This window comes from Ochlerotatus camptorhynchus, unplaced genomic scaffold (assembly GCF_037179485.1).
Source record: "Ochlerotatus camptorhynchus isolate MF236.1 unplaced genomic scaffold, CSIRO-AGI_Acam_v1.1 ptg000330l, whole genome shotgun sequence".
In the NCBI taxonomy this organism is placed as follows: domain Eukaryota; kingdom Metazoa; phylum Arthropoda; class Insecta; order Diptera; family Culicidae; genus Ochlerotatus; species Ochlerotatus camptorhynchus.
Window position 1 is genome coordinate 18,225,301 of NW_027040818.1, and position 22,975 is coordinate 18,248,275.

The following is a 22,975-nucleotide window of genomic DNA, read 5'->3' on the forward strand; positions in this document are numbered from 1 at the left end:
CGTCAATAACCCATGAATTGATAAAATGTAAGGTTGAAATGAACATGACCGCAGTTTTGACCGCAAACCCACCCGACTCTTTCCCACCATGCTTCATCTTGCCCATCGTCGAACCCAACAAACAAAACGTGATGCATTTATCTCCTCCGTTCGATTGACCTCCAATCTCTCTTTCAACTCTTCTTATCCCTCATTACCACACGCTTCTCGATTCGCGCCTACTCAGCTTCTCTGTTTTCCGTTCTCGCTATCATGATCTGGGTGGCCTACTGCTTAACTTTCACTACATTGCAGGTTCTAACTTTTGATTTCTATTCCGATTCCCCCCCATCGCAGTAGGTCAGTATCGGCCCGCAGTAGGGGCGCTGGTTATTAGGGTCAAATCTACCGTGGGAAGCGCGTCCGTCGTTGTTGCGGTAATCATCATCATCATCGTTGGTGCAATTATGCCCTTCAAAGGGGACGCCACTTACCTTGAGCAGTGCAATTACCAGCTGCAGAGGGCCACCCTGGACCACAACAGTACTAATGGTGGTCGCCACCAGGGGCGCCGATGCCAAAGGTGGCGGCGTCGGTGCCACCACCTGCGCCAGATCTTCGTTCAACTGCCGCTGGAGCTCGTCCAGCGGGGAAAGCCCATTGTTCCCGGTGGGTTCCATCTTCTGCTTCAACCACTTCTTGGACAACAGAACTTACACACTTTCTCGATTTCGGAAAATTTTCACACACTGATCACTCCAGCCAACGGAACGGAATGCACTCACGCACAGAATTCGGAAGCTGAATCTTCCTCTCGCCGGAACGTTTGATCGATCGCGCGCACACAATTTTCCAAACACACAATTTTTTTCACGAATTCATTCTTCACCGCTCGAAAGCAGCGGAAAAACTCAATCTCGTTGTTTCGACACGACTAGCCCGAACCGGCGGCCACTGGCGAGTTTCTGCTTCCACACGGATTTTCACGGCTTCACAATTTCACTGCGTCGACGGGCGGCAACAAGAAGCGGCGTCGAAGATGACGATGACGATGACGATGGTGATGATGTTAGAATCCAAAAATAATCGCGCAAAAATTGTGTAAACTCGAACTCACACACCGCGGGCAGAGGGCAACTTTTTTCACACTTTCACGCACGCACGACGGCGATCACGACGATTCCTGGTCGGGTTTGATTCGCTAGAATTTCGCTTCTTGAACCGACTGCGAACGTGTATGAATGATCTTCGGCTCCAGCAGGCACAATTCCACGCGCACACAAAGATCACAACTTGAGCATAAATTAACACGCTTGCGGGTGGGCGGGCAGAGGGGGCGAGGCTCTCAGGCAGGGTTCTCAAGCAGGCAGAGGGTGGTTATATCTGCAAAAATCTCCTTATTCTTAACTTCTTTCGTTTAATTTTTTTGTTGGTTGGTCGTATTTCGTCGATTCCGATCTTCACTCACGGGTTGCACCAAAGAGACTGACTCGAAGGGTGGCTGCCTGTGCCGTGGGTTGGATTGTTGGAGTTAGTTGGGGCCTCCACTAGGAGCGCGTTGTTTGGATTGAGACTGGGAGAGAGCAAGAGAGAGAGTGTTGCACGACAGCGAGACCCGTGGTGACGGGATGGAGATTCAAGTCGCGTGACGTCGATCGCGATGAGAAACAGCTGCACTGGGAGGATGCAGCAGGAGACCAAGTGTTGATGCGATGATTTATGTCGGGGATTACTGCAGCTCGAAAATAGATTAATTTGTAGGCACTTTGTGTGTGAATACTTGATTACTCCGAAGCAAGGGAAGAATGGAGCAGCGTGAAAAGGGATTACATTGTCCATTGAACATGGATGATCTTATTAATTGTGCGTTATTGTGATTCATCGCAGATTGTACACGTCAGAATAATAAACGGTGCAATGAACTTAGAGTTGATGAACAGTTTGTTGGAAAAAATGCAGTAAGTACTTACACTGAAGAAAGTACGGGACAAAATGATATACAATGACCCGAAGTAAATAGATTCTGCACTTTTTGGCCATCATAGGTGACTACTGTTGTTTGTGGCGAAATCTGTCGGAAATTACGCATAAAATGCTTTACGTTAGTTCTTATCAGAGGACAGGGTAGTCAACAATCCTAGAAATCCCTTTCACAGATTACAAAATACAGTACCTGGCACTGTAAAATATCCTTGGTACCAGTGATGCCACAAATACAGCTTTATCTGTAATCATACAGATTTTTCTCATTATTTTGATACAGATATTTGTATATACAGACTAATGTTTTTTAAATGAAGAAACTTCCGAAAATAAGTAAAATTGTGTCTTGCTTAATCTTCTTAATTTAAGATTGCTTCAAGTTTGGTAAACAGTTACACTTAGAATGAATAAAAACTATTTGGTTCCACGCAGTCAATGGTTGTTTTGATACATTGATTTCTGCGATCTAACATCTCGCCCCTTAAGTCATACAGTAGGACTGGATTCTAGATGGCAGCTGTATTTGTCGTCGTTCTTGAACAGTAGTTGGTACTGGAACTAGACCTGTGCGCCGCCGCGCCACGCCGCCACCGTCGCCGATGAAATTGAGCCGGCGCGCCGCCGCAGTAAAATTGTTCACGCCGCCGAATAAATATATGTCACGCCGATGAAAATTCCGTAACATCTTTTCAGTAAAATGCATCTTGAACGCGTTGATTTAGAACTTGTATGCATACTCGTTCGTGGCTACTAAAAATTGAGTGAAAACCCACCCAATTTAATTGAAACCAGATCTACTTTAAATTGAGTAACATAGCCAGAACTGAATTTTGACTAAAACGGCTAGGTAATTGTTGATGAGTTATTTCTACTCATTCTCATAAATTCAAAATAGCAGCAAAGATGCTCAAAGCTGACTCCATGCTATCCGCTCAAATGTTGCATAAACTATTCTGTAATATCTGGGACACCGCGACTTTTCCGGTCGACTGGATGCAGGGTGTCTTAGTGAAGATCTCAAAGAAGGGGGATCTGACTGTGTGCGACAATTGGTGAGGCATCATGTTACTGTGTATTGTTCTCAAACTTCAGTGCAAAGTTATCCTGAATCGGATATTGGAAAAGATCGACGCGACTCTCTGGCGGCAGCAGACATGATTCTGTTCCGGAAGATCTTGTGTGGACCATATTGTCACGCTCCGCATCATCCTGGAGTAAGTCCCTTTATTTGGTATTCATTGACTACGAAAAAGCTTTCGACCGACTCAATCACGAGAATCTGTGGGGCGCCCTGAGACGCAAGGGAGTCCCGGATAAAATCGTCAACCTCATCGAAGCGCAGTATCAGGCTTTCACATGCAGAGTTCTGCATAACAGAGCCTTGTCTGACCCTATCCGGGTAGTCGCTGGTGTGAGACAAGGATGTATACTATCACCGCTACTGTTTCTCATCGTAATCGAAGAGATCATGGTAGGTGCAATTGACCGTGTACCGAACCGTGGGCTTCTTTGGCAGCCTATCATCATGGAGCATCTCAACGACTTCGATTTGGCTGATGATATTGCTCTACTAGCACAACGGCGCTCTGATATGCAGAGTAAGCTCAATGACCTAGCCGAACGCTCCTCTGCGGCGGGTCTCATCATTAACGTCAACAAGACCAAATCGTTGGATGTCAACACGGACAACCCTTCCAACTTTACGGTAGCGGTGCAAGCAGTGGAGAAGGTCGAAAGTTTCCAATATCTTGGCAGCCAAATAGCGTCGGACGGCGGGACCAAGAGCGACATAGATGCACGAATCAAGAAAGCTAGGGTTTCCTTTGCGAGTTTACGAAACGTATGGAGATCAAACCAGATAAATCAACGCACCAAAATCCGATTTTTCAACTCGAACGTGAAATCTGTGTTGTTATACGCCAGCGAGACGTGGTGTGTATCACCGGAGAACAGTCAGAAGCTACATGTCTGCATTAACCGATGTCTGCGGTATATAATTCGTGTCTGGTGGCCTCACAACTGACAACTCACTCGAATGTCGAGTTCCATGCTCGATGTCATCTGAAGCCGATAGCAATCTAAATTCGAGAGCAAAAGTGGAGGCCACACACTTCGACGGGGCGGAAACGAAATCTGAAGACAAGCGCTGGTTTGGAATCCGGCAGGACATCGCAGCAGAGGCAGACCCAGGGGCTCATGGAGGCGGAGCCTTAACAAGGAAATAAAGCAAGTTGATAGGAATCTGACCTGGGCCCAGGTCAAGACAAAAGCGAACAGCCGCCCAGGATGGAAGTTTTTCGCGTTGGCCCTTTGCACCTCCAGTGGTTTACATGACCCTTAAGTAAGTATCCTTGGTTGGCAGCCTTGGTTCGCAAGGTATTGTGTGTGCCAACCACCAGCACGCCAAGTGAACGAGTTTCTAACCTAACTGAGCTGACCGTATCTGCACGTCGGTCAGGCATCGACTATAACAATGTGGATAAAACAATTTTCATTCATGACAATTACAGCATTTGCAAAAATAGAGTTTTGCAGTAAGCAGTGGCTGTTACGTAATGCAACAGATTGTTTTTATAAACTATCCACCCCTACATAACGTACTTTTCTAATACTTAATAATAGGGTTGTAACACTTTGCCCCCTGCAATTTTAACAAGCACTTGACATACCGCATGCACGGCCAATGAAAACACTCAAAATTGAGCAAGAGTTACTCATATTTGAGTTCAGGTTACTCAAATTCGCGAAAACGTAGTTCACTCATATAATGAGAAAATTTTTTGACGCTTTTCCGAGGAAAACTTCTTGAAGACGAGGAAAACTGATTGTGGTTTTAGTCTGCTTACTAGCAACCGGTGGAAACTAACGATTTTAAATTGGCTCACTTCTTGACTAACCTATTGATCCCAAGTAAATCTATAAGGGTACCCCATTCTAGTCTAAATTCTAGTACTACACTATGTTTGTTTTGATTCGCTTTCTAAATCATTAAAAATAAACTCATGCCAACCAACGCCGCCGCCGCCGAAAGCAAACGGCGTGACGCCGCCACGCCGCTTTCGCCGGCAGAAAACAACACATCACGCCGCCGCCGAAAATATTTTGATCGGCGCACAGGTCTAACTGGAACCGGCTCTGGTTGAGGAGGGTTTTCTTTATCTTCACTGGTCTGGTCGTCCGTGGAGAATTCCTCATCTTCAGGTTCAGCTGCTTGCACTGGTTCGTCTAGGTCAAATTCGTCTAAGAATATCGATAGTGGATTTGAACCAGGAACATGAAAAGCCACTGCCAAGATGATGAAACTGAGCATAAACTGTTTCTCCGGGAGTAAATTGTAAACTGCTCCGTGCTTCTTGTTGAACCATTCATTCTGCTCGTCTACCTTCGAATGCGAAGGGTGGCAGCAATAGTGATGAAACCGTTAGCAGCTGTCGTCCAAACATTACTTCTGCGGAAAACTTGTCACCTAGATCCACGGTTGATGTGGGCCGATAGACTTGTAGGAACGTCTGAACAACGTCCTATAGTTTTTCTCCCTCCGATTGAATTTTCTTCAATGTCCGCTTCAGGGTATCCACAAACCGCTCTACCAATCCGTTTGATTGTGGATGGAACGGTGCAGCTCGAACGTGACGTATACCAAGTGTCTCACAGTGTCGTGAAGCTGATCAAATGGGTACAATTATTCGAGACGATGGTTTCTGGTACAGTTTGGTTTTTGGTCTCCACGATGAAACTGCTTTAAGATCTGCTTTTGGGACTCGTTTGACACGACAACTCTGCCGTGGTAAAAACACAACCATCGACTTGGATAAGCGACTATCGTCTGTTGAAGTAAGGACGAACATCCTGAAACTCTTTTTGTTGGTCCCCGGGAGATACTGCGCCGTCCCAGAAGGGGACGTGCCTAAACCCCTGGCTGCTGGTCTAAGCCTGTCGGCAGCCACTGGGGTGGGTACCAAAGGCCTCTTTTGCTCCCGGGTCTCAGGATTGGTAGGTGTGGGGGAATTTTCGGTACTGAGATTTCCTAACTAACACAGTATATGAATTTACCTTCACAATATTTATTGGGCGGATCGATGGGGACTGGTGTGCGAGGCGACGTTGACTGTCACGACGACGGAATGGAACAGCCGGATGGTAGTGACCAGATGGTAGTGGCCGGTTGGCAGTGGCCTGATGGCAATGGCCTGGTGGCGGCGGCCAAATGGCGGTGGCCGGATGGCGGTGGCCGAATGACAGTGGCCAGCTGACGGTGGCCGGATAGCGGTGGCCAAAGGGTGGTGGCCAGATAGCAGTGGCCGGATGGTGGTGGCTGTATGGCTGGGCCGTATGGCTGGGCCGAAGGCGGTGGCCGAAAGCGGTGGTCAAAAGGCGATGGGAAGATGGCAATGGCCGGAGGGCGACGGCCGGATGGCGATGGCCGGATGGCAACGGCCGGATGGCGATGGCTGGATGGCGATGGCCGGATGGCAATAACCAGATGGCAGTGTCTGTATGGCAGGGGCCGGATGGCGATGGCCAAATTGCGATAGCCAGGTAGCGATCCCGAAACACGTGGCCAACGCTCTTGCACCGTGATCGACGAGCAATCACCCCAAGTACAAAAAAAACTCCAACACTCACTCGCACCTCGTAGAAAAAACCGACCTTTCTCTTATCACAGTCTGCAACTTACTCCCCATCCTCTCTCTCGGCCGAACGATCGCTCACCTCCTCCTCGACTCTCCGCTTCCCCCGTTAATCTCGTAGCTGGTTTCCGTCTCCCATAGAGGAGTGACAAGTCGGTGGTGGTTCAGTGGACAGTGGTCGCTTCGCCCATGCAGCAAAACACCTCCATCATCGCTGTGCCCTACCTTATCGGTCCCTTTAAAAGTGACGTTATGGAGCTATCTAAATTAGCAAAACTGACCCTACTCTTACACCACCTCAATCAAATGTTACGAACCGGTAACAATCCGCATTGGTGATAGAGCGTACATCGCTTGGCCAATCGTCACGGATGAACTGTAGCACTGCTTGTAGCACTTTGTCCGTCTTCGTTGCGACTTTGATAGCTGCGAAAGATACTGGTACCTTGTCAATAGTGTCTTCTTCCAGGGAAATTGCAGCAACGATGTAATCTTCTTCTGGTCGAATGGAACGACCGATCAGTCTAGACTCGTCAAACTTTTGTGGATAAATGACAAATGTCAAAGTCGTAGTTTAGTAGCATCAGCGCCCATTGTTGCAGTCGATTTGCGGTATGCAATGGATCTAAATCAACAAAAGAGGCTTGTGATCCGTGAAAAGGGTCTGGCCTCCCTTAGCTCAGTCGGTAAAGGCGCAGCTACAAAGCAAGACCATGCTGGAGGTGGCTGGGTTCAAATCCCGGTCCGGTCTAGGAATTTTTCTGGATGGGAAATTTCTCGACTTCCCTGGGCATAGAAGTATGATTGGACTTGCCACACAATTATACCAATGAAAAAATGGTACAGGCATCGAAAGCTCTCAATTAATAACTGTGGAAGTGCATCTAGAACACTAAGTTGAGAGCACGCAATAAGCTAATATGCGATATGCAATAAGCTTGAAATGCGAAGAAGAAGAAGAAGAAGAAGAAGAAGATCCGTGAAAAGGGTGAAACGACATCCACGCAGGTACTTCTGGAACTTCGTAACTGCGTAGATTAGAGTAAGCGCTTCCCTTTATAACTGCCCGTAACCTTGCTCGGCTTGAGTGAGAGATCTTGAAGTGTGCTGATTTGCCTGCATGCATCCGTTCGGGAATTGGTGGAATATCACTGTCGCGATGCCTGTACTGGAAGCATCTGCTGCTACGATGATTGTCAATTTCGGATCGTAGTACGTCAGCAACAAGTCGGACTGCAGGACTTGCTTGAATTGTTCGAAAGACCTCTGATAATCGGAATTCTACTGCCACTTCGATTCTTTCTTCAGTAGCTTGTCGACAGGTTGTCGAAGCTCATGGATGCTCTGCACGAATCTGCCGTAAAAGTAAACGGCGCCCATGAACGATCTCAGCTCGAAAACGTTGGTCGGTGGTGGAATGGAAGCGATGGACTGTAGTTTCTCAGGACCGGGACGGATACCATTACGATCAACGACATGTCCCAAATAGCGGATTTCGGTCTTGAATAAACGACATTTCTCCATCTTGACGTGAAACCCACATTCCTGCAGGCGTTGCAGTAGCTTCTCTAGCGATGCCTTGTGTGCCTCCCAAGTTGGTCCGAAGATGATAGCGTCATCAATGAACGATCGAACGCCGGTGATGTCTGCAATCATGCTGTCCTCCATTCGGTGAAATGCACCCGGTGCCGATTTTACTCTTTCGCGGTAGGTATACCTATAGAGGATAGTGGTTGGCTACGAGCACGTCGTTGAGATCAGTCGAATAGTCCGCACAAATGCGCACTCGTCCATTCGGCTTGCATTCTGTCAACCGGCGTAACTGGTCACTTCGAGCAGTAAACAGGTTTGGCGTTAGGTTTAAGGAATACCTTAGTTTTGTTGCAGTGTCCTCGCGAGTCATCGAAAACCACAGGATGGTCTGGTTGCTGGATTTCCCGGTTGAAACATGGCTTGGATGCTGCTGCAACTTAACTGCAGATAAACTCTAATGGAACCGACCACAGATTGAACATGTCGATCCAATCGATACCCAGCACGTTGAGCTCCGGTTATGACGGCACGAAACAGAGGCCACGCATGACCACGATGACCGTTGATGATGGTTTCACATTGGAATTCGCCGATGATACTAAGTGCTTCACCAGATGCATTTGATCGATGCTGGCACCTGGTGTCAGGTAGCTTGGAAATTACCGTGATGTCAGTTGAAGAGAAGCAGCGACGCTGTTAATAATGCAGGCAACGTACTCACGCTTTCTGGTGTTGTATGCAATGTGATTCACAAAGAAAATCCCCTTCGCTTGAGTTCTGGTACCTGGCTTCTTCTTCTGGAACTACTTTTTTATTGAGATGGACTGAAATGGCTGCTTGAAGACTTCTTGGCGCAACCACAGTAGCCTTCTTTGTGGCCAATGCCAGTCACGAACGCAGTACATCTGACCACATTGCCATTGCCAGCATGGAATTTGATGGATTGACTTACCTTCCACCTTCGTTGGACGTTGTTGATTTCCAGGTTTCTACTCCGAGACGCTGTGGACCGAATTTTTCGAACTTGACCGCTGTTTGATCATCGTGGTGTCGACTTGAGGTTGACGAGTCGATGGAAATCGTCAGTTAGCGTCTGGAGTGTTAACGGTGCTTCTGCTGTTTCGCTCTCGATGCGGGAAAGGAGCCGTTCTCGAATGTCAGCACAGCGCTGTTTTGAGACCGCAATCGAGCAGCATGAAATCAGTGCCAACATTTCGAGTCCGCATCGTGCTCTCTTGCCGTGCGGATCTATTTGCTTTTTGCTGAAGGAAGTGTTACTACTACCTAAAGCTACAACAAATTTAAACAGCACTTTTCAGTGCTCAACCTGTAAAATTTCTACCTTGTTCAACTTTATTCCTCTTCAGATTCTTATAGTAATCTGCTTGGAAGTCGATTTGGATAAAAATTTACTGCCGCCATGGCGCCTAAACGCAAAAGAAAGGGGCAAACTCTTGACCCCCCTTCTGATGAAATTAATTTGAGTAATCAATTTGATTTGCTCACGGATGATGAGAATGATCCATCATCCAAGAAAAATTCTAGTAATCTTTCCCGGCTTAATGCCAAGAAGGAAAAGATTCCCCCTATTGTGATAACCACTACCGATTTCCATGCTCTTCGCATGGAACTTTTGAATTTCGTGAAAGTTAAGTTTTCACTACAAATTGGACGTCGGGGTGAATGCCGTGTATTGGCTGAAACCTTGGACGGATTTAAATGTCTTCTCAAGTATCTTACTGAGAAGAAGCACAAATTTTTTACTTACGACACCAAAACTGAACGTGTGTTCAAGGTTGTCATGAAAGGACTGCCCAGTGGTTCAGATCAAAGATGAACTGGCAAAATTACTTGGAGTTGTGCCACTCCAAGTAATCAAAATGAAAATGAAATCCCGTCCTGGCGATTCGCGCAACGGGATTTCTAATGATTTTTATTTAGTTCACTTCAAGTCTAGTGAACTAAACAACCTTAAGGCCTTAGAAAAAGCTAGCCTTATGCTCCATGTCCGAGTGAAGTGGGAACACTTCAGGAAGACTGGAGGAAATTTCCAAAACCTCACCCAGTGCCGTAAATGCCAGGGATGGGGTCACGGAACTAAAAATTGCTAAATGCCAGCTAAATGCATGAATTGTGGTGAATCCTCTCACGCAAAGGACGACTGTCCTGTGAAGGAAGATCCTAAGAAATTTAAATGTTCAAATTGTGGTGAAAACCACAAATCTAATTTTTGGGAATGTAAGACTCGCAAAGCGATCCTACAATCTCGTTCTAACCGACAGGTAGGAAACGCTCCACGTTTAGGACCAGGTACAAATTCCTCTGCTGTTAACAACGGTCAGCGAGGAACAAATTCTACATTCGTACCCGTAGGTACAAATATCACCCCTGCTTCAAATGTTTCATCTGTACCTACTTCCTTCGCTGCTAACAATGTTCAGCGAGTTAATGGAGCTACCTATGCTGCTATTGCAGCGGGTAGAAATCAAAATACTAACCAACGTTCTAACGGAAATTTTGACAATTTTGACTTAGGAAGCATTACTGCTCCTAAAATGGAATTTTTACAGAATTCATTAATTGACATGACTTCTGATATGCTTAAATCTAACTCCATGTTTGATGCTATTCAAACTGGAGTAAAATTTGCAAATAATATTGTCATGACTTTAAAATTCAGTAATGGATTTTAAAGCATTAAATATTGTAAATTGGAATGCTCGATCTCTTAAAGATAATGAAGACGGGCTATTTAACTTTTTGCGAGTTCATAACGTGCATATTGCCGTTATAACTGAAACGTTCCTTAAACCTGACCATAATTTTAAGAAGGACGCAAATTACTTGATTTATAGAAATGATCGTCTTGATGGACCCTGTGGTGGCGTTGCCATCATTATTCATAGACGAATCAAACATAAAATTCTTTCTTCATTTGAAACCAAAGTTTTTGAAACTTTGGGAATTTCTGTTGAAACAAAATTTGGACAACTTACGTTTATAGCTGCCTATTTGCCATTCCAATGCGTAGGCCAGCAAAAGAATTTTCTCAAGGGTGACCTCCAGAAACTTACCCGTCATAGGTCTAAATTCTTCATTATTGGTGATTTTAATGCAAAACACCGCTCATGGAATAATGCTCAAAGCAATTCCAATGGTAATATTCTGTTTGATGATTGTTCTGCAGGTTATTACACTATTCAATATCCAAACAGCCCAACATGCTTTTCTTCTGCAAGAAATCCCTCCACTATTGATTTGGTCTTAACTGATTCATGTCAACTTTGTAGCCAATTGGTTACCCATGCTGACTTCGGTTCTGATCACCTTCCAGTAACTTTTGAAATATCCCAAGAAATAATTTTTAATCCCAACAGCTCTACTTTCACTTACCATAGAGCTGATTGGGAGCAATATCGAACATTTGTGGAATATAACTTCGATCCAAACATTCCCTTGCAAACCAAAGATGAAATTAATTATGCTCTTGAATCTCTGACTACTTCTATAGTTGTAGCAAGAGCTCCCTCAGTACCAAAATGCGAGGTTAAATTCGATTCAATTATAATAGACGACGATCTTCAGCTCTTGATCCGTCTTAAAAATGTCCGTAGGAGACAATTTCAAAGAACACGCGATCCTGCCATGAAAGTTATCTGGCGGGATTTGCAAAAACAAATTAAAAAGCGATTCTCTGCCCTGAGGAACAAAACTTTTGAAAATAATGTTTCTAAATTAGACCCGAGTTCTAAACCCTTTTGGAAACTCACAAAAATTTTGAAAAAACCTCAAAAGCCAATTCCAGCGCTTAAAGAAGGTGGTAAAATTTTGATCACAAATTTGGAAAAAAGCTCAGAAACTTGCTAAGTAATTCGAGAGTTCCCATAATTTCAGTTTGGGTCTTACTAGTCCTATTGAGAATCAGGTTGCTCGGGATTTTCTGAATATTTTCTATCGGGAAAATATTTTAGATGATTCCTGGGGGACTGATTTGGACGAAATAAGGTCTATAACTAAAAAGTTTCATAATATAAAAGCTCCAGGTGATGATGGAATTTTCTATATCCTCATCAAAAAACTCCCAGAGAGTACCTTGTCTTTTTTGGTAAAATTATTTAACAGATGTTTCCATTTGGCATACTTTCCTGATAAATGGAAAAATGCAAAAGTTGTTTCAATTTTGAATTTCGAAAAAAGTAATTGTAGTACCAATTCTAGAGGGGGCTACATTAATCCTAGAGAGATGTAGCCCTCCCTAGTCCCTTCTCTTAGTTATGCCAATGAATATAGTTTATGGAAACAGTTAAAACTAGAAAATATAGGTTTGAAAAGTATGAACGACAATCCCAACCCGATTATCGTAATCATGAGAATAGTAAACATTTAGAAAAATCGTATTCCTTAAAATCAGTTTTATAATTAAAAAAAATTATTTAAATCGGTACCAATAAAACACCATACTGAATTTGAAAGAGTGGGGGAGGGAAGGGGCTGACTAAAGTAATAATAAGCCCCGTAACGTGGGTAGATCACCTTTTCGTGGTACGTTACGGGATGTAAGATCTACCACCGATTCCTAGTCCTAACTTCTTCAAACTAGGGGAACAGGATTTTTCAGTAATCAAAGGAACATATCTTAGTCCTTGTTACTTTTTATGCCTTGTTGATAGTGATAAGTCCTCGGGTTGCCTGGACCGAGGATGATCTTGGAACAAGGAAAAAATGAGCTAGTTAGTCTTCACCTATGTGATTCCTAATCTTCTAATCGTTGTTCCCTAGTTTGAAGTGGTTAAGACTAGGGTTCTGATGCATGGTCATTATCGGTGTCATAGCTTGTTTTTGTTGTTAAGGAATCCAATTTTGACTGACAAAGGGGCGCGCCTTTGGAGGGTGTTCCAACTCCGAAGGGTATAAATAGCGCAACCTTTCAGTTAGAATCGATTCCTTGCGATGAAGGCAAGAATGACAACTGTATCAAAACCGAATACTTCATCATTTCTCAATAGTGATGGAGTAATACGACATGCACTAAACTAAGGACACGGGATATACTACAATAGATCAAATTACTGGTCGCAGTGGTGTTATGTCCCGAACAGAGGAAAAAAAAAAAAGTAATAATAAAGATTTGTTTGGCCTAATTGTCTGGGGACCACGGACTTAGAGAACAATCGAGATAGAGAGAATATCATGGTCTGGATTTGTACGAATCTTAAGGGACTGCTAAAATCATCGAGATAGGGAAGAATACTGAGATACAGAACTTCGAGAAATGGAGAGTTGACTGTACCGTATGCGTGATAATGTTTGCACCATCGTACAAATAAGGTTCCCGTTTCACCTGTGCATACAATGCCTTGGTTTTCTTTGCATGCACGTAACCTATAGCTCATACCGTAGTAGGCTGTGTATAAAAGAAAATGATTTACTTAGTTTGACAGTTGCACCATGACGAAGTGGCAGCGTATTCGTGATTTGTCCCACGCGCAAATGTCGCAAAAAGACATTTCAATCGCCGTGGGAGTGTCCCGGTGGACCGTCAAAAGGGTATTAGACCGAGAAAAGAAAGGTCAACTATCCGCGAAGGTGGCCACAGGTCGTCCGAGGTCAGCTCGGGTTCCGAGGGTTATCGCTGCTATCAAAAGGAAGATTCGGGTGAATCCACTGCGTTCAATAAGGAAAATGGCAAAGGAACACGGGATCAGTGACTTTACGGCACGGAAAATCGTAAAGGAAGATTGCGGGGCGAAGTCGAGGGCACGGACCAAAAACTTACATGATTACCAACCGCATCCGGGAGCTACGAGTCGAGCGATGGAAGAAAATCTTGAATTTCCTTAAGCCAAAAAATCCGGTTATCCTGTTCACCGACGAGAGCATGTTTACCGTCGATCCCGTATCAAATTCCGGAACCAACCGGTATATTAGTTCTCTTCCGGTAAAAGACGTGGCCGGCGAGCACAAGAAGGTGTATCTGATCAAGCATCCTGCTAGCGTTATGGTGTTTGGATTGGTGGCTTCCGATGGAAAAAAAAACATGGACCCGGTGTTCATTCCAGAAGGCGACAAGGTCAACACGGAGGTCTACATCGGGATTTTAAGTAAGTATGTTCTTCCGTGGATCAAAGAACAGTACGGTTCGAAGCCAAATGTTGTATTTTAACAAGATGGGGCTCCGTGCCACACCTCGAACCGCACTCAGAAGTGGTTGCAGGAATATCTTCCGTTCTGGGCAAAGGATATGTGGCCGCCATCAAGCCCCGATCTTAATCCACTGGATTACTCAATATAGCGCGTCATGAAGGCCAAGGCCTGCTCTAAACGTCACCCGAGTACAGCAAGCCTCAGACAAACATTGAACCGACCTGGAGAGAAATGGATCCAGACTACATTATTAGAACCTGCCGTGCATTCCGGAAGCGTGTGGTGGCCTGAATTGCAGCAAGTGAAAACTCGATCGATGATTAACATAGTTTAAGACTCTATGAAACATCTCCCCTTTGAATAAATAAAAAAAACTCAAAAACGAAATTTTTTAGATTTTTTTAATTTTGACATTGCTCAATGGTGCAAACATTATTACGCATACGGTACCTATTTCCAGCATGGCAAGAAAATGTAGAACATCTTTTAGTGAAAATTCCGAGTTTTCGGAAATATGCGCTGAGGCCTGCCTAAGCCGTACGGCACCTAACAGCATTTCAAACGATTAAGCAACAGACAAACCAAGATGTTACATTGCTGCAAAACACCAGACGGTTGCTAGCTTCTCGTCTAGAATATCATAATTTGCAACAATTTTCCCGTTGAGTGCACATCATGCGTACCGAGTTTCAAATGTCTCTCGACTGACACACAATCGTTCTCATACGGGCATAAATTATTTAATTTAGCAAAAAGACCAATCGACACGGGCCGGCATTAGATATTGTGCATTCTAGCTGCGTTTTCTGGCATACATACCTCCATTCGTCGCATCAAATTAACCGGTTACACTGTTTTCTGAATAGCGATGTTCTCACGTTTCTCACGTGTGCGTGGCTGATCCCCACATGAAAGCTCCACTGACTTAGTGCTAGGCTGAATGTATGGAGAAACAAACAATTTGGAACAGGGTGTGACGCTACACGACTGTGTTGCGTTGCAGCGCTGGAAGGGAAGAAGCAACATATTTATGACTGCGATCGTTGGCAACGGTTATCCAGTGCAACGCATGAAAGTGGAGCTTGGGTGTCGAAAGTTTGGAGCTGCGTCATGCAGCTTGCCGTCATTTAGGCGTTGCCTTCAAACTCTGATTAAAGGGAATTTCTTCGGTCGGGTGTTAGTCAAGCAACACAAGTAACAAAAACAGCTTTTATTCGTATTAAAACTTACAACCTAGTCAATTGAAAATAGCTAGCAGGATTTCAACTGCCAATTCCGCTACTCTAACCTATTCGTGCAAGTTAGTTAAAACAAGAAACTTAGATAATAATGATTGGAATGTCACACTAGTCTAGAACACGATAGAAGTAAATCCTACTTACTGAGAACACAAATGAATTTGTTGAGATTCTTGCCACTTGCCGGCACAAACACATTTCACATTTTCTTCTTCTTTTAGCTACACTATGACCGATCTACGCACCACCGAGAACCAACCAGCTCACAAACAGCTCTTGACCGTGTGCTTCGCAATGATATTCTGATAGTAGTAAGTCAGTCCGGAGATTTCCTGGTTGCCTGTCTTGAGCGGAGGACTTTCCAGCTCCAGGACAGCGTCCAGTTTGGCACTGATCGTACTTACATTGCCGCTGTCTTCGCTGGCCGTCGGTGAACTGTGATGCTTGGCGCCCTTGGGTGTGCTCTCTGCCACTGCCACCATGACGTTGTTGTTGTTCCGGATATCGTTCTCGATCTGTTCCAGCTCTTCCGGGGTCAGCGCCAAGGCTAGGTTCTCCCTTCGATTGATCGAGTTCAGAGCGGAGCTTGAACCGGAGCTGATCTCCGGTGAGGACTGGTTCCGACCCGTCGGGGATTGGTGGGGATCGTCCGAGTCGGCTTGTTCACTGTTGGAGGTCGGCGTTAGGCAGCTGTGCTCGGACTCGTCGAAGGAGAGATTGGCAGAGGACGCCGTTATGACGACCCCGGATAGCAGCTTGATCGAAGGAAGGGCTTCCGGGTCGGCATCTTCCGAGGAGTCGTTGTCCAGGGAGCTTCGCTCGGTGGACTCTCCTCCCCACCAGGGCGATGCTCGACACTCGGAAGCCGTGTGGTAGGACGATGATCGAGACTGCGGAGTGCAGGTGCAGTCCGAAGCGGTGACGAAGGATTCGTCCTCGGTGGATTTCACGCTGGAACTCCAGTCCTGGAAGATTAGAGAATGAATTAAAATCCAACATTGATAAAATGCCTTCGAGATATACTCACATCACTATGATTACTGCCGTCGGCCTTCCGATGGGTCATCTCACCCGAAACGTCCGCCACTTCATCGTCCACGTCGTCGAAACCACCCTGGACGTCACGGAGGACGCTGTCCAGCGACTCGGCTATTCGGGAAACTTCCGCCAGACGAGCGGAGATCGCCTCACAGGCCATAATATTGTCCGACTCGGCCAGTACATTTTCCGGGCTTGCCATGCTACGAATTTGACGCAAAAATTATTCTTGAGAAATGCACTTTGGTATTTTACGTATTTTCCTCTGAGTCAGAGCGCGCGAGAGAGATGGGATTTCTGCCGAACAAGTGGTCAGTGACCTTCCCCTTTTTTCTTCGGAACTTAATTCCCCTAAGTTTGAAAAGTTTCACAACAGAAAATCTTCTGAATCCGTGCGTCCCATTCACTCCAAAATAACTCTTCTACTCGTGATGGTGGTCAGCTGGCCACGCTTAAATCATCAATTTAACTATCCACAAGTGACGTCTTTTCTCCCGAATGCAGCTCCAAAAAAGAAAAGCGAGACCAGTAAATTTTCCACAATCCTATTCACGCGGAAAAAAAACCCGATCCGTACACGCGAGAGGGAAAGAATATCGGAGTCTGTCCCTGTGGTCCGAGAGGGAAAATGCGACTGACTGAATTAAAGCAGATTCAAGAACGGCAAAGTCGGGGCCAAGAGTGGCGCTGTGATGTCGGTTGGTAGGTTGGTAGGTAGGTATATATGCAACTTGAACTTACGAACCGGCTAGCGTCGAGGCGCAGCGCTCCGGTCGTTGAAGTTGGCTTGTCTGTCTTGTTTTCCCCATCGTTGGAAATTACATAAAGCTAGGGTGGGTAGAATAAAGTAATCGAATGGGTTGATATTATTTCTTCTTAAAAGCTGAGTCTATTATCCTCATCTTGAGTTTAAATATGTAGGGTTGTTAAAAAAATGTAGAAATTGATCGCTACCCATTAGGGCTATGTTAAAAGGGGTACTCATCTTTTAAAATTGGATTTTAAAAATCCACATTTAGAGCACGCTTGATTTTCGGTTTCGTCTGGAATAAGTACCTCCACCAAATTTGGTCCAAATCAGAAGAAGTTAATTTCACTTATGCCATTTTTCTCGGTCACATGGTGCGGCATCAAAAATTCCGGAAAATGATGCTTCAGGTTAGGTATTAGGGTGCTTCAAAATTCCGATTTTGCTCAATTGATTCCAAATCAGGCCCTGATCATTATCCCAAAATTTCAGTTTATTTGATTAAGAATCACATACTGCACTGGCTCTTTGAAGTTAATAAGGGAATTACTATGGGGAAAGTACTCTTTGTACCCCTCGTCCTAGCTCTTCACCATAATGTTACACGGAAAGTTTACTACCTATACTTATTACCCAGTTGCAACTTTGCTGAAGGCCATATTTTAATTCCAGGGCTGTTACAAGATTTTCTAAATTTGATCCGCGAAATCCGCGATTTCTCAAAAGGAATCCGTGACTTCAAATACTAATTCACGACAAAAAAAAAACTGTTTTCATTGCCATTTCAAGCTAATTGCTTATATTTAGCATATTAGATTTTTGCCTTAGTGTTCTTTGAAGTACTTTCACATTTTAATTGAGAGCTTTCTATGCCTGTACCATCCTATGCCCAAGGAAGAAGAGAAAATTTCCAACCCAACAAATTAATAGACCGGACGGGAATAGAACTCAGTCACCTCCAGCATGGACTTGCTTTGTACTGCGCCTTTACCGACTGAGCTTAAGGAGTATCGTTTGTAACCTTTGAATTTAAAATAAAAGAATAACATTGTATCATCTTGAGTTATTTATGTATAGTTTAAATTCGGAGTTATTAGTGAACATAATAAAATACCCTTACATTATGAGATTTTATTGAATAAAACCGGCCTAGATTTGATGAAACATTATTTAAAAATAATGCACAAGATCAACCAAGACTGCAATAAGGTCTGTAGTTAGTATCGAAAAATGTCCAATCAGATTCAAAGTTTATATGTGGATCATTTAATGATCGATTTCCGAGTAATCCAGATGTTGCAGGTTCTTCAAATCGACCTGAAGTTCAGACAATTTGATCTACTAGATCAACCGAGATTGGGACAATGTCTTTAGTATCGAAATATTTCCAGACAGATGCACAGTGTCTATGTGGATCATGCATGAACTATTGCTATGTATACCAGATGTTATAAGATCTCTAAATCATTCTGTCTAAATTAACCATGACTGGGATAAAGTCTGTAGTATCGAAATATGTGCAAACAGATTCATAGTGTCTATATGGATAATGTTTAATTATTTCCACGTATACCAGACAATCTAGGTTCTCCAAATCGTCCTGCAGTTCAGATGATATGTTTTACTCTGGGGGCAAGACAGCTGTACTCAGAGTAAATATATTTGCAGTGAGTAAATTTGAGTTACTCATATTTACTCAAAAATGATCAAAGTAGTCTCGATTTTCTGATCAAAAAAAATATCGTCTGACAGCATATTTCGTTTGAAGCATCTGTTCAAATTGTGGACAAACGAAATGCTCTTGTGGTGGTTTGACTGCACGACGGTTTTATGAGGCTTGTCGTTCGTGTGTGGCTTGGATGCCTTTCAGGCGCCTTCCCTCGTTGGTGAGGATTGGCATGGCCTACGACGATACAGGAGTAACGGGAGTGACCCGTTCCAAAAGGGAAATGCTCCTTTTCGGTTACCTGAGGTACAACCTGAGATTTAAACTTCCTTCGTGGTCAATAGAATTGGTCCTTGATTGCTGATTGTGGTATATTATGTAGCTGCTGATTCTAGGCCAGATTAGGTCAGCTCTGACCAGCTTCGTGGAGTTTGTTAAGGTTCAACAATTAAATTTGTATTCTTAGAAGAAGTAAACAAATTATTTACCCTTTGTGGAACCTTAACATTAGTAATCATGCCATGGTCAACAATCATAAACAGTGCCGTACCGTTTTTGGAAACACGGCCCCATATGTTTATTTCCTCAATTTTGTGCCCAGAGCACAACATTTCATGAAATATCAAACGTCTAATCCCTAAAGAATGATCGAGTAATGTTATTAATCGAATGGAGCTTTCGTTGAATTTATAGACAGCATAACATGCAAAAATCATTTGTTACCAATAATGGGAAGGCACTGTATTCTTATCTTTTTGAAAATCGCGCAGCCTGTATGTGCTCTATTATTTTTATATATTTGTGTAAATTACGTTTTCATTGAGTTTCTGGAAGTTTTAAAAAATATAAGAATTGAATTTATTGAATTAATTTAGCCTAATCCGATCCTATCGAACCGCCTCAAAAGTCCCTACACAGAAATTCCAAGAAACGTCAACTTACTTTGCTTGACAGCATCGGTTTCAACATTATTTTCAATATAACAACCAGGTTGCTATGTGTATATAAGATATTGAGCAACGTGAGTAACTCAGAGTTACTCAAAATTAACTCAGGTTTTACTCATGATCGAAAGCTGTCTTGCCCCCAGGTTTTACTAGATCAACAAAGACTGGGATAATATCTGTAGTTTCGAAATATCGATTTGTAAATCTTAGAACATGGTTGGTTGGTTGGTTGTCTTTATTAAGGAGATTTTCAGCCATACGCTGGTTCATTTCCGGTCTTAGAACATTTGGCATACACGGAAATAGATTGGCCTGATCCACATAGACATTGCAAATTTGTTTGGGCATATTTCGATACTACAGATATTGAATTAGTCTTGAGTTATAGTAGAAAAATAATCTGATCTCCAGAATGATTTCAGAACCTATAGCATCTTGTATACGTAGCAATAGGTCAGGCAATATCCACATTGAACACTTTGAATCTGTTTGGACATATTTCTATACTACAGACATTATTGCAGTATTGGTTGATATAGTAGAACAAATCAACTGAACTCCAGGACGATTTGAAGAACCTAGAATATCCGGTATACATGGCAATTACTAGCATGTATACGATTCGTTTATGATTTGACAACGAAAAGTGCTATGTTCATATTGGAAATAAAATAAAAAAAAAAACATGAAAATGTCTCACGTTGGACAGACCCCAGGGATTTTTCCGTGTAAATCCGGTGTGACTTATGGAATTGAGATCATTTCTCGATTATCTGCATGGTGTTTGCTTTGAACCGGTAAAAAATTGAGAGCCAAATGAACAACAAAATTGACAGCAAAATAATCCGGGACGGAAAAGTTACAATGAATTCCACAATTTTTGTGACAGCGCATCAGTTCCTTTTTTTTTCGCGACATCATTTAATGTTTCCGTGATTTTCGCGACGGAAAGTTCAAATCCGCGACAAATCCGCGAAAATCGTGAAATCCACGAGATTCGCGAAATCCGCGCCTGTTGTAACAGCCCTGTAATTCGGAATCAGTTAAAGGGGATGGAGTAAAATAAATATATTGAACCACTCTATTAGGTTTATGTAGTTTAATTCAAATTTAAACAAAATGTTATATGTTGGAATGGTGTTGAAAAAACTTTTTAGACATAACAAATGATAAATATGAATTGAAAAAGTCAAAAGTTTCTGAATCAATACTTCACGTAAGAAAATGTATCATAATTTAAAAATAACAAAGTGGTTTATTACAGTTTGTGAGTCGAAGAATCAACTGGATATTTTTATAAGTAAAAAGCGTAATTACAGAAACAAAAAATATTGCATGCAATTCGACTAAACTTCCTGTAAAAGTTCTGTGTTATGTCCAATGTCCAGATAAAGGTCTGCGTAATCTGAGACATAAATAAATCAAATTCTAGGGAATAGTGATAGTTACTTCATTAAGGAAATTTTCAGTCGGAAACAGATTTGTCTCTTACAACTGGTTGTGACGACGAGTACCCCTCGGCGCGTAACGATCGCTAGTTACCAGAGGGTAGCTACGCGCATCGATGAGCATTGCCGAACCCGCTGTAACGAAGAAATGTCATCTTGGTTTGACACGGAAGATCAGGCGAAAGAAACAAAATGTAAACATTGACAGTAAAAAGTTCGTCAAGTGCAAGTCATGTTTTATGCAGGCAGTTAATTTAATTAAAACTAGTTATAATATTTAAAAGGTAAAAAAAATAGTAAATAAGTGTTTAGTAAAGTAAATAATAAAGTAAATGTTGAAGTTAATATTAATTACAATGATAAATTTGTTCCTTATAGCAGAACACCTAACCTAACATTTGTAGTCACTAAAGGAAGTTAGTCGGAAGAAAAACTGAAAAATTGTAGGTAATTGATATTGTTAAGGTGATAATATTACTAAAAATAAAATTTAAATTACAGCTAAAGCTGTTCCGAACAAACTTCGAGTTTTACGGGACGCTCAAAATTCCTTTAGAATTTTTCATCGAACATTTTCCGGACGATGGAGAATAATGGGGATGATTCGCAAATGCAACGCAATTGCGCTTTATGTACCAACCCCGACGAACATGACGACATGGTGGCGTGCGATTCCTGCCAGTTGTGGCACCATTACTCCTGTGCGAAGGTCAGTGCCAGTGTTCAGGATCGGAAATGGTACTGTCCCACCTGCGGACCCCTGTGTAAGGAAGGAACAGACGATGTTCCGGAGAAGAATGATAATCCTAATCCTAAGCAATACGGATCCGATGGAGGTAAGTCCGGTACGGCAAAAGGTTTTAACGAATTGGTTGCCAAGAAATCGGACGCAAAAGGTGCCAAGCCGAAAGTACCGGTGAAACAATCGGAGAACCTTGAGGTCCCGAAGAAGATGACGGCGAAGTCTTCGGCCGGTAGTAAAGCCACCAGGAAGTCGAAGAAAACGGTTGGCGAAAGTGCTACGTCCAGCATACGGGCTCGATTGGAACTTGAGCTGAAGGCGGTTGAAGAACAGCAGAAGATCCAGGAAGAAGAGTTGGCTGCCGAGAAAGAGCTGAAAGACCTCGAACGGAAGCTCGAAGAGGAAATGCAGGAGAAGGAGTTTGCGATCGAAACCAAGCGGATCGCCGAAGCTAAGGCCGCTTTACGACAGAAGATTGCGGATGAGCGGGAATACAAGAAGCAGCAGATGGCGATTAGGAGGTAATCGGCGGAGCAGAAGGCTAAGCTAATTCGGCAGGCGTCCGAGTATGGCAGCAGCAGAAGTAGTTTGATTGGTACTGATACCGATTCGAAGGACAAAGTGGAGGATTGGCTAAAGAAGTCGACGCAGCAGACAGCGGGACCGATAAAGGAGTTCACGTCAGCACTTGACTCTAGCGGTGGTCCAACACAGGTACCCCTTGAACAAAATACTAACCATCAAACATCAGCCAATATTAGGACAGATAGGAGCTTAGATCTTCCCCCTCTAACAATACAAAATAAAGTTGCCTCCAACACAAAATCTCCCCACATACAACCTTTTGTTAGCCAAGCGGATAAAGGGCAGCAAGCTCA

The 22,975-nt window shown here is 43.5% G+C and overlaps 2 protein-coding genes across 6 annotated transcripts in view; both read right to left on the reverse strand.

Annotated features, from left to right (window-relative positions):
- Positions 1-1,386, reverse strand: part of LOC135708322 (titin) — a 280,525-nt gene extending 279,139 nt beyond the window's left edge. Inside the window, exon 1 of one of the 5 annotated variants that reach the window (XM_065230332.1) lies at positions 474-1,386. In XM_065230332.1, coding sequence (XP_065086404.1) covers positions 474-659 — 186 coding nt within the window. In that variant the 5' untranslated portion in view covers positions 660-1,386. The remainder of the gene's footprint in view (positions 1-473) is intronic. The other 4 variants (XM_065230329.1, XM_065230330.1, XM_065230331.1 and 1 more) reach the window with 4 other exon arrangements.
- Positions 1,387-15,465: 14,079 nt separating this feature from the next.
- Positions 15,466-22,975, reverse strand: part of LOC135708352 (SEC14 domain and spectrin repeat-containing protein 1-B) — a 96,302-nt gene continuing 88,792 nt past the window's right edge. Inside the window, exons 7-8 of the mRNA XM_065230408.1 lie at positions 16,536-16,749; positions 15,466-16,473 (exon numbers count right to left, since the gene is read on the reverse strand). Of these exons, the coding sequence (XP_065086480.1) occupies positions 15,772-16,473; positions 16,536-16,749 (916 nt within the window). The 3' untranslated portion in view covers positions 15,466-15,771. The remainder of the gene's footprint in view (positions 16,474-16,535; positions 16,750-22,975) is intronic.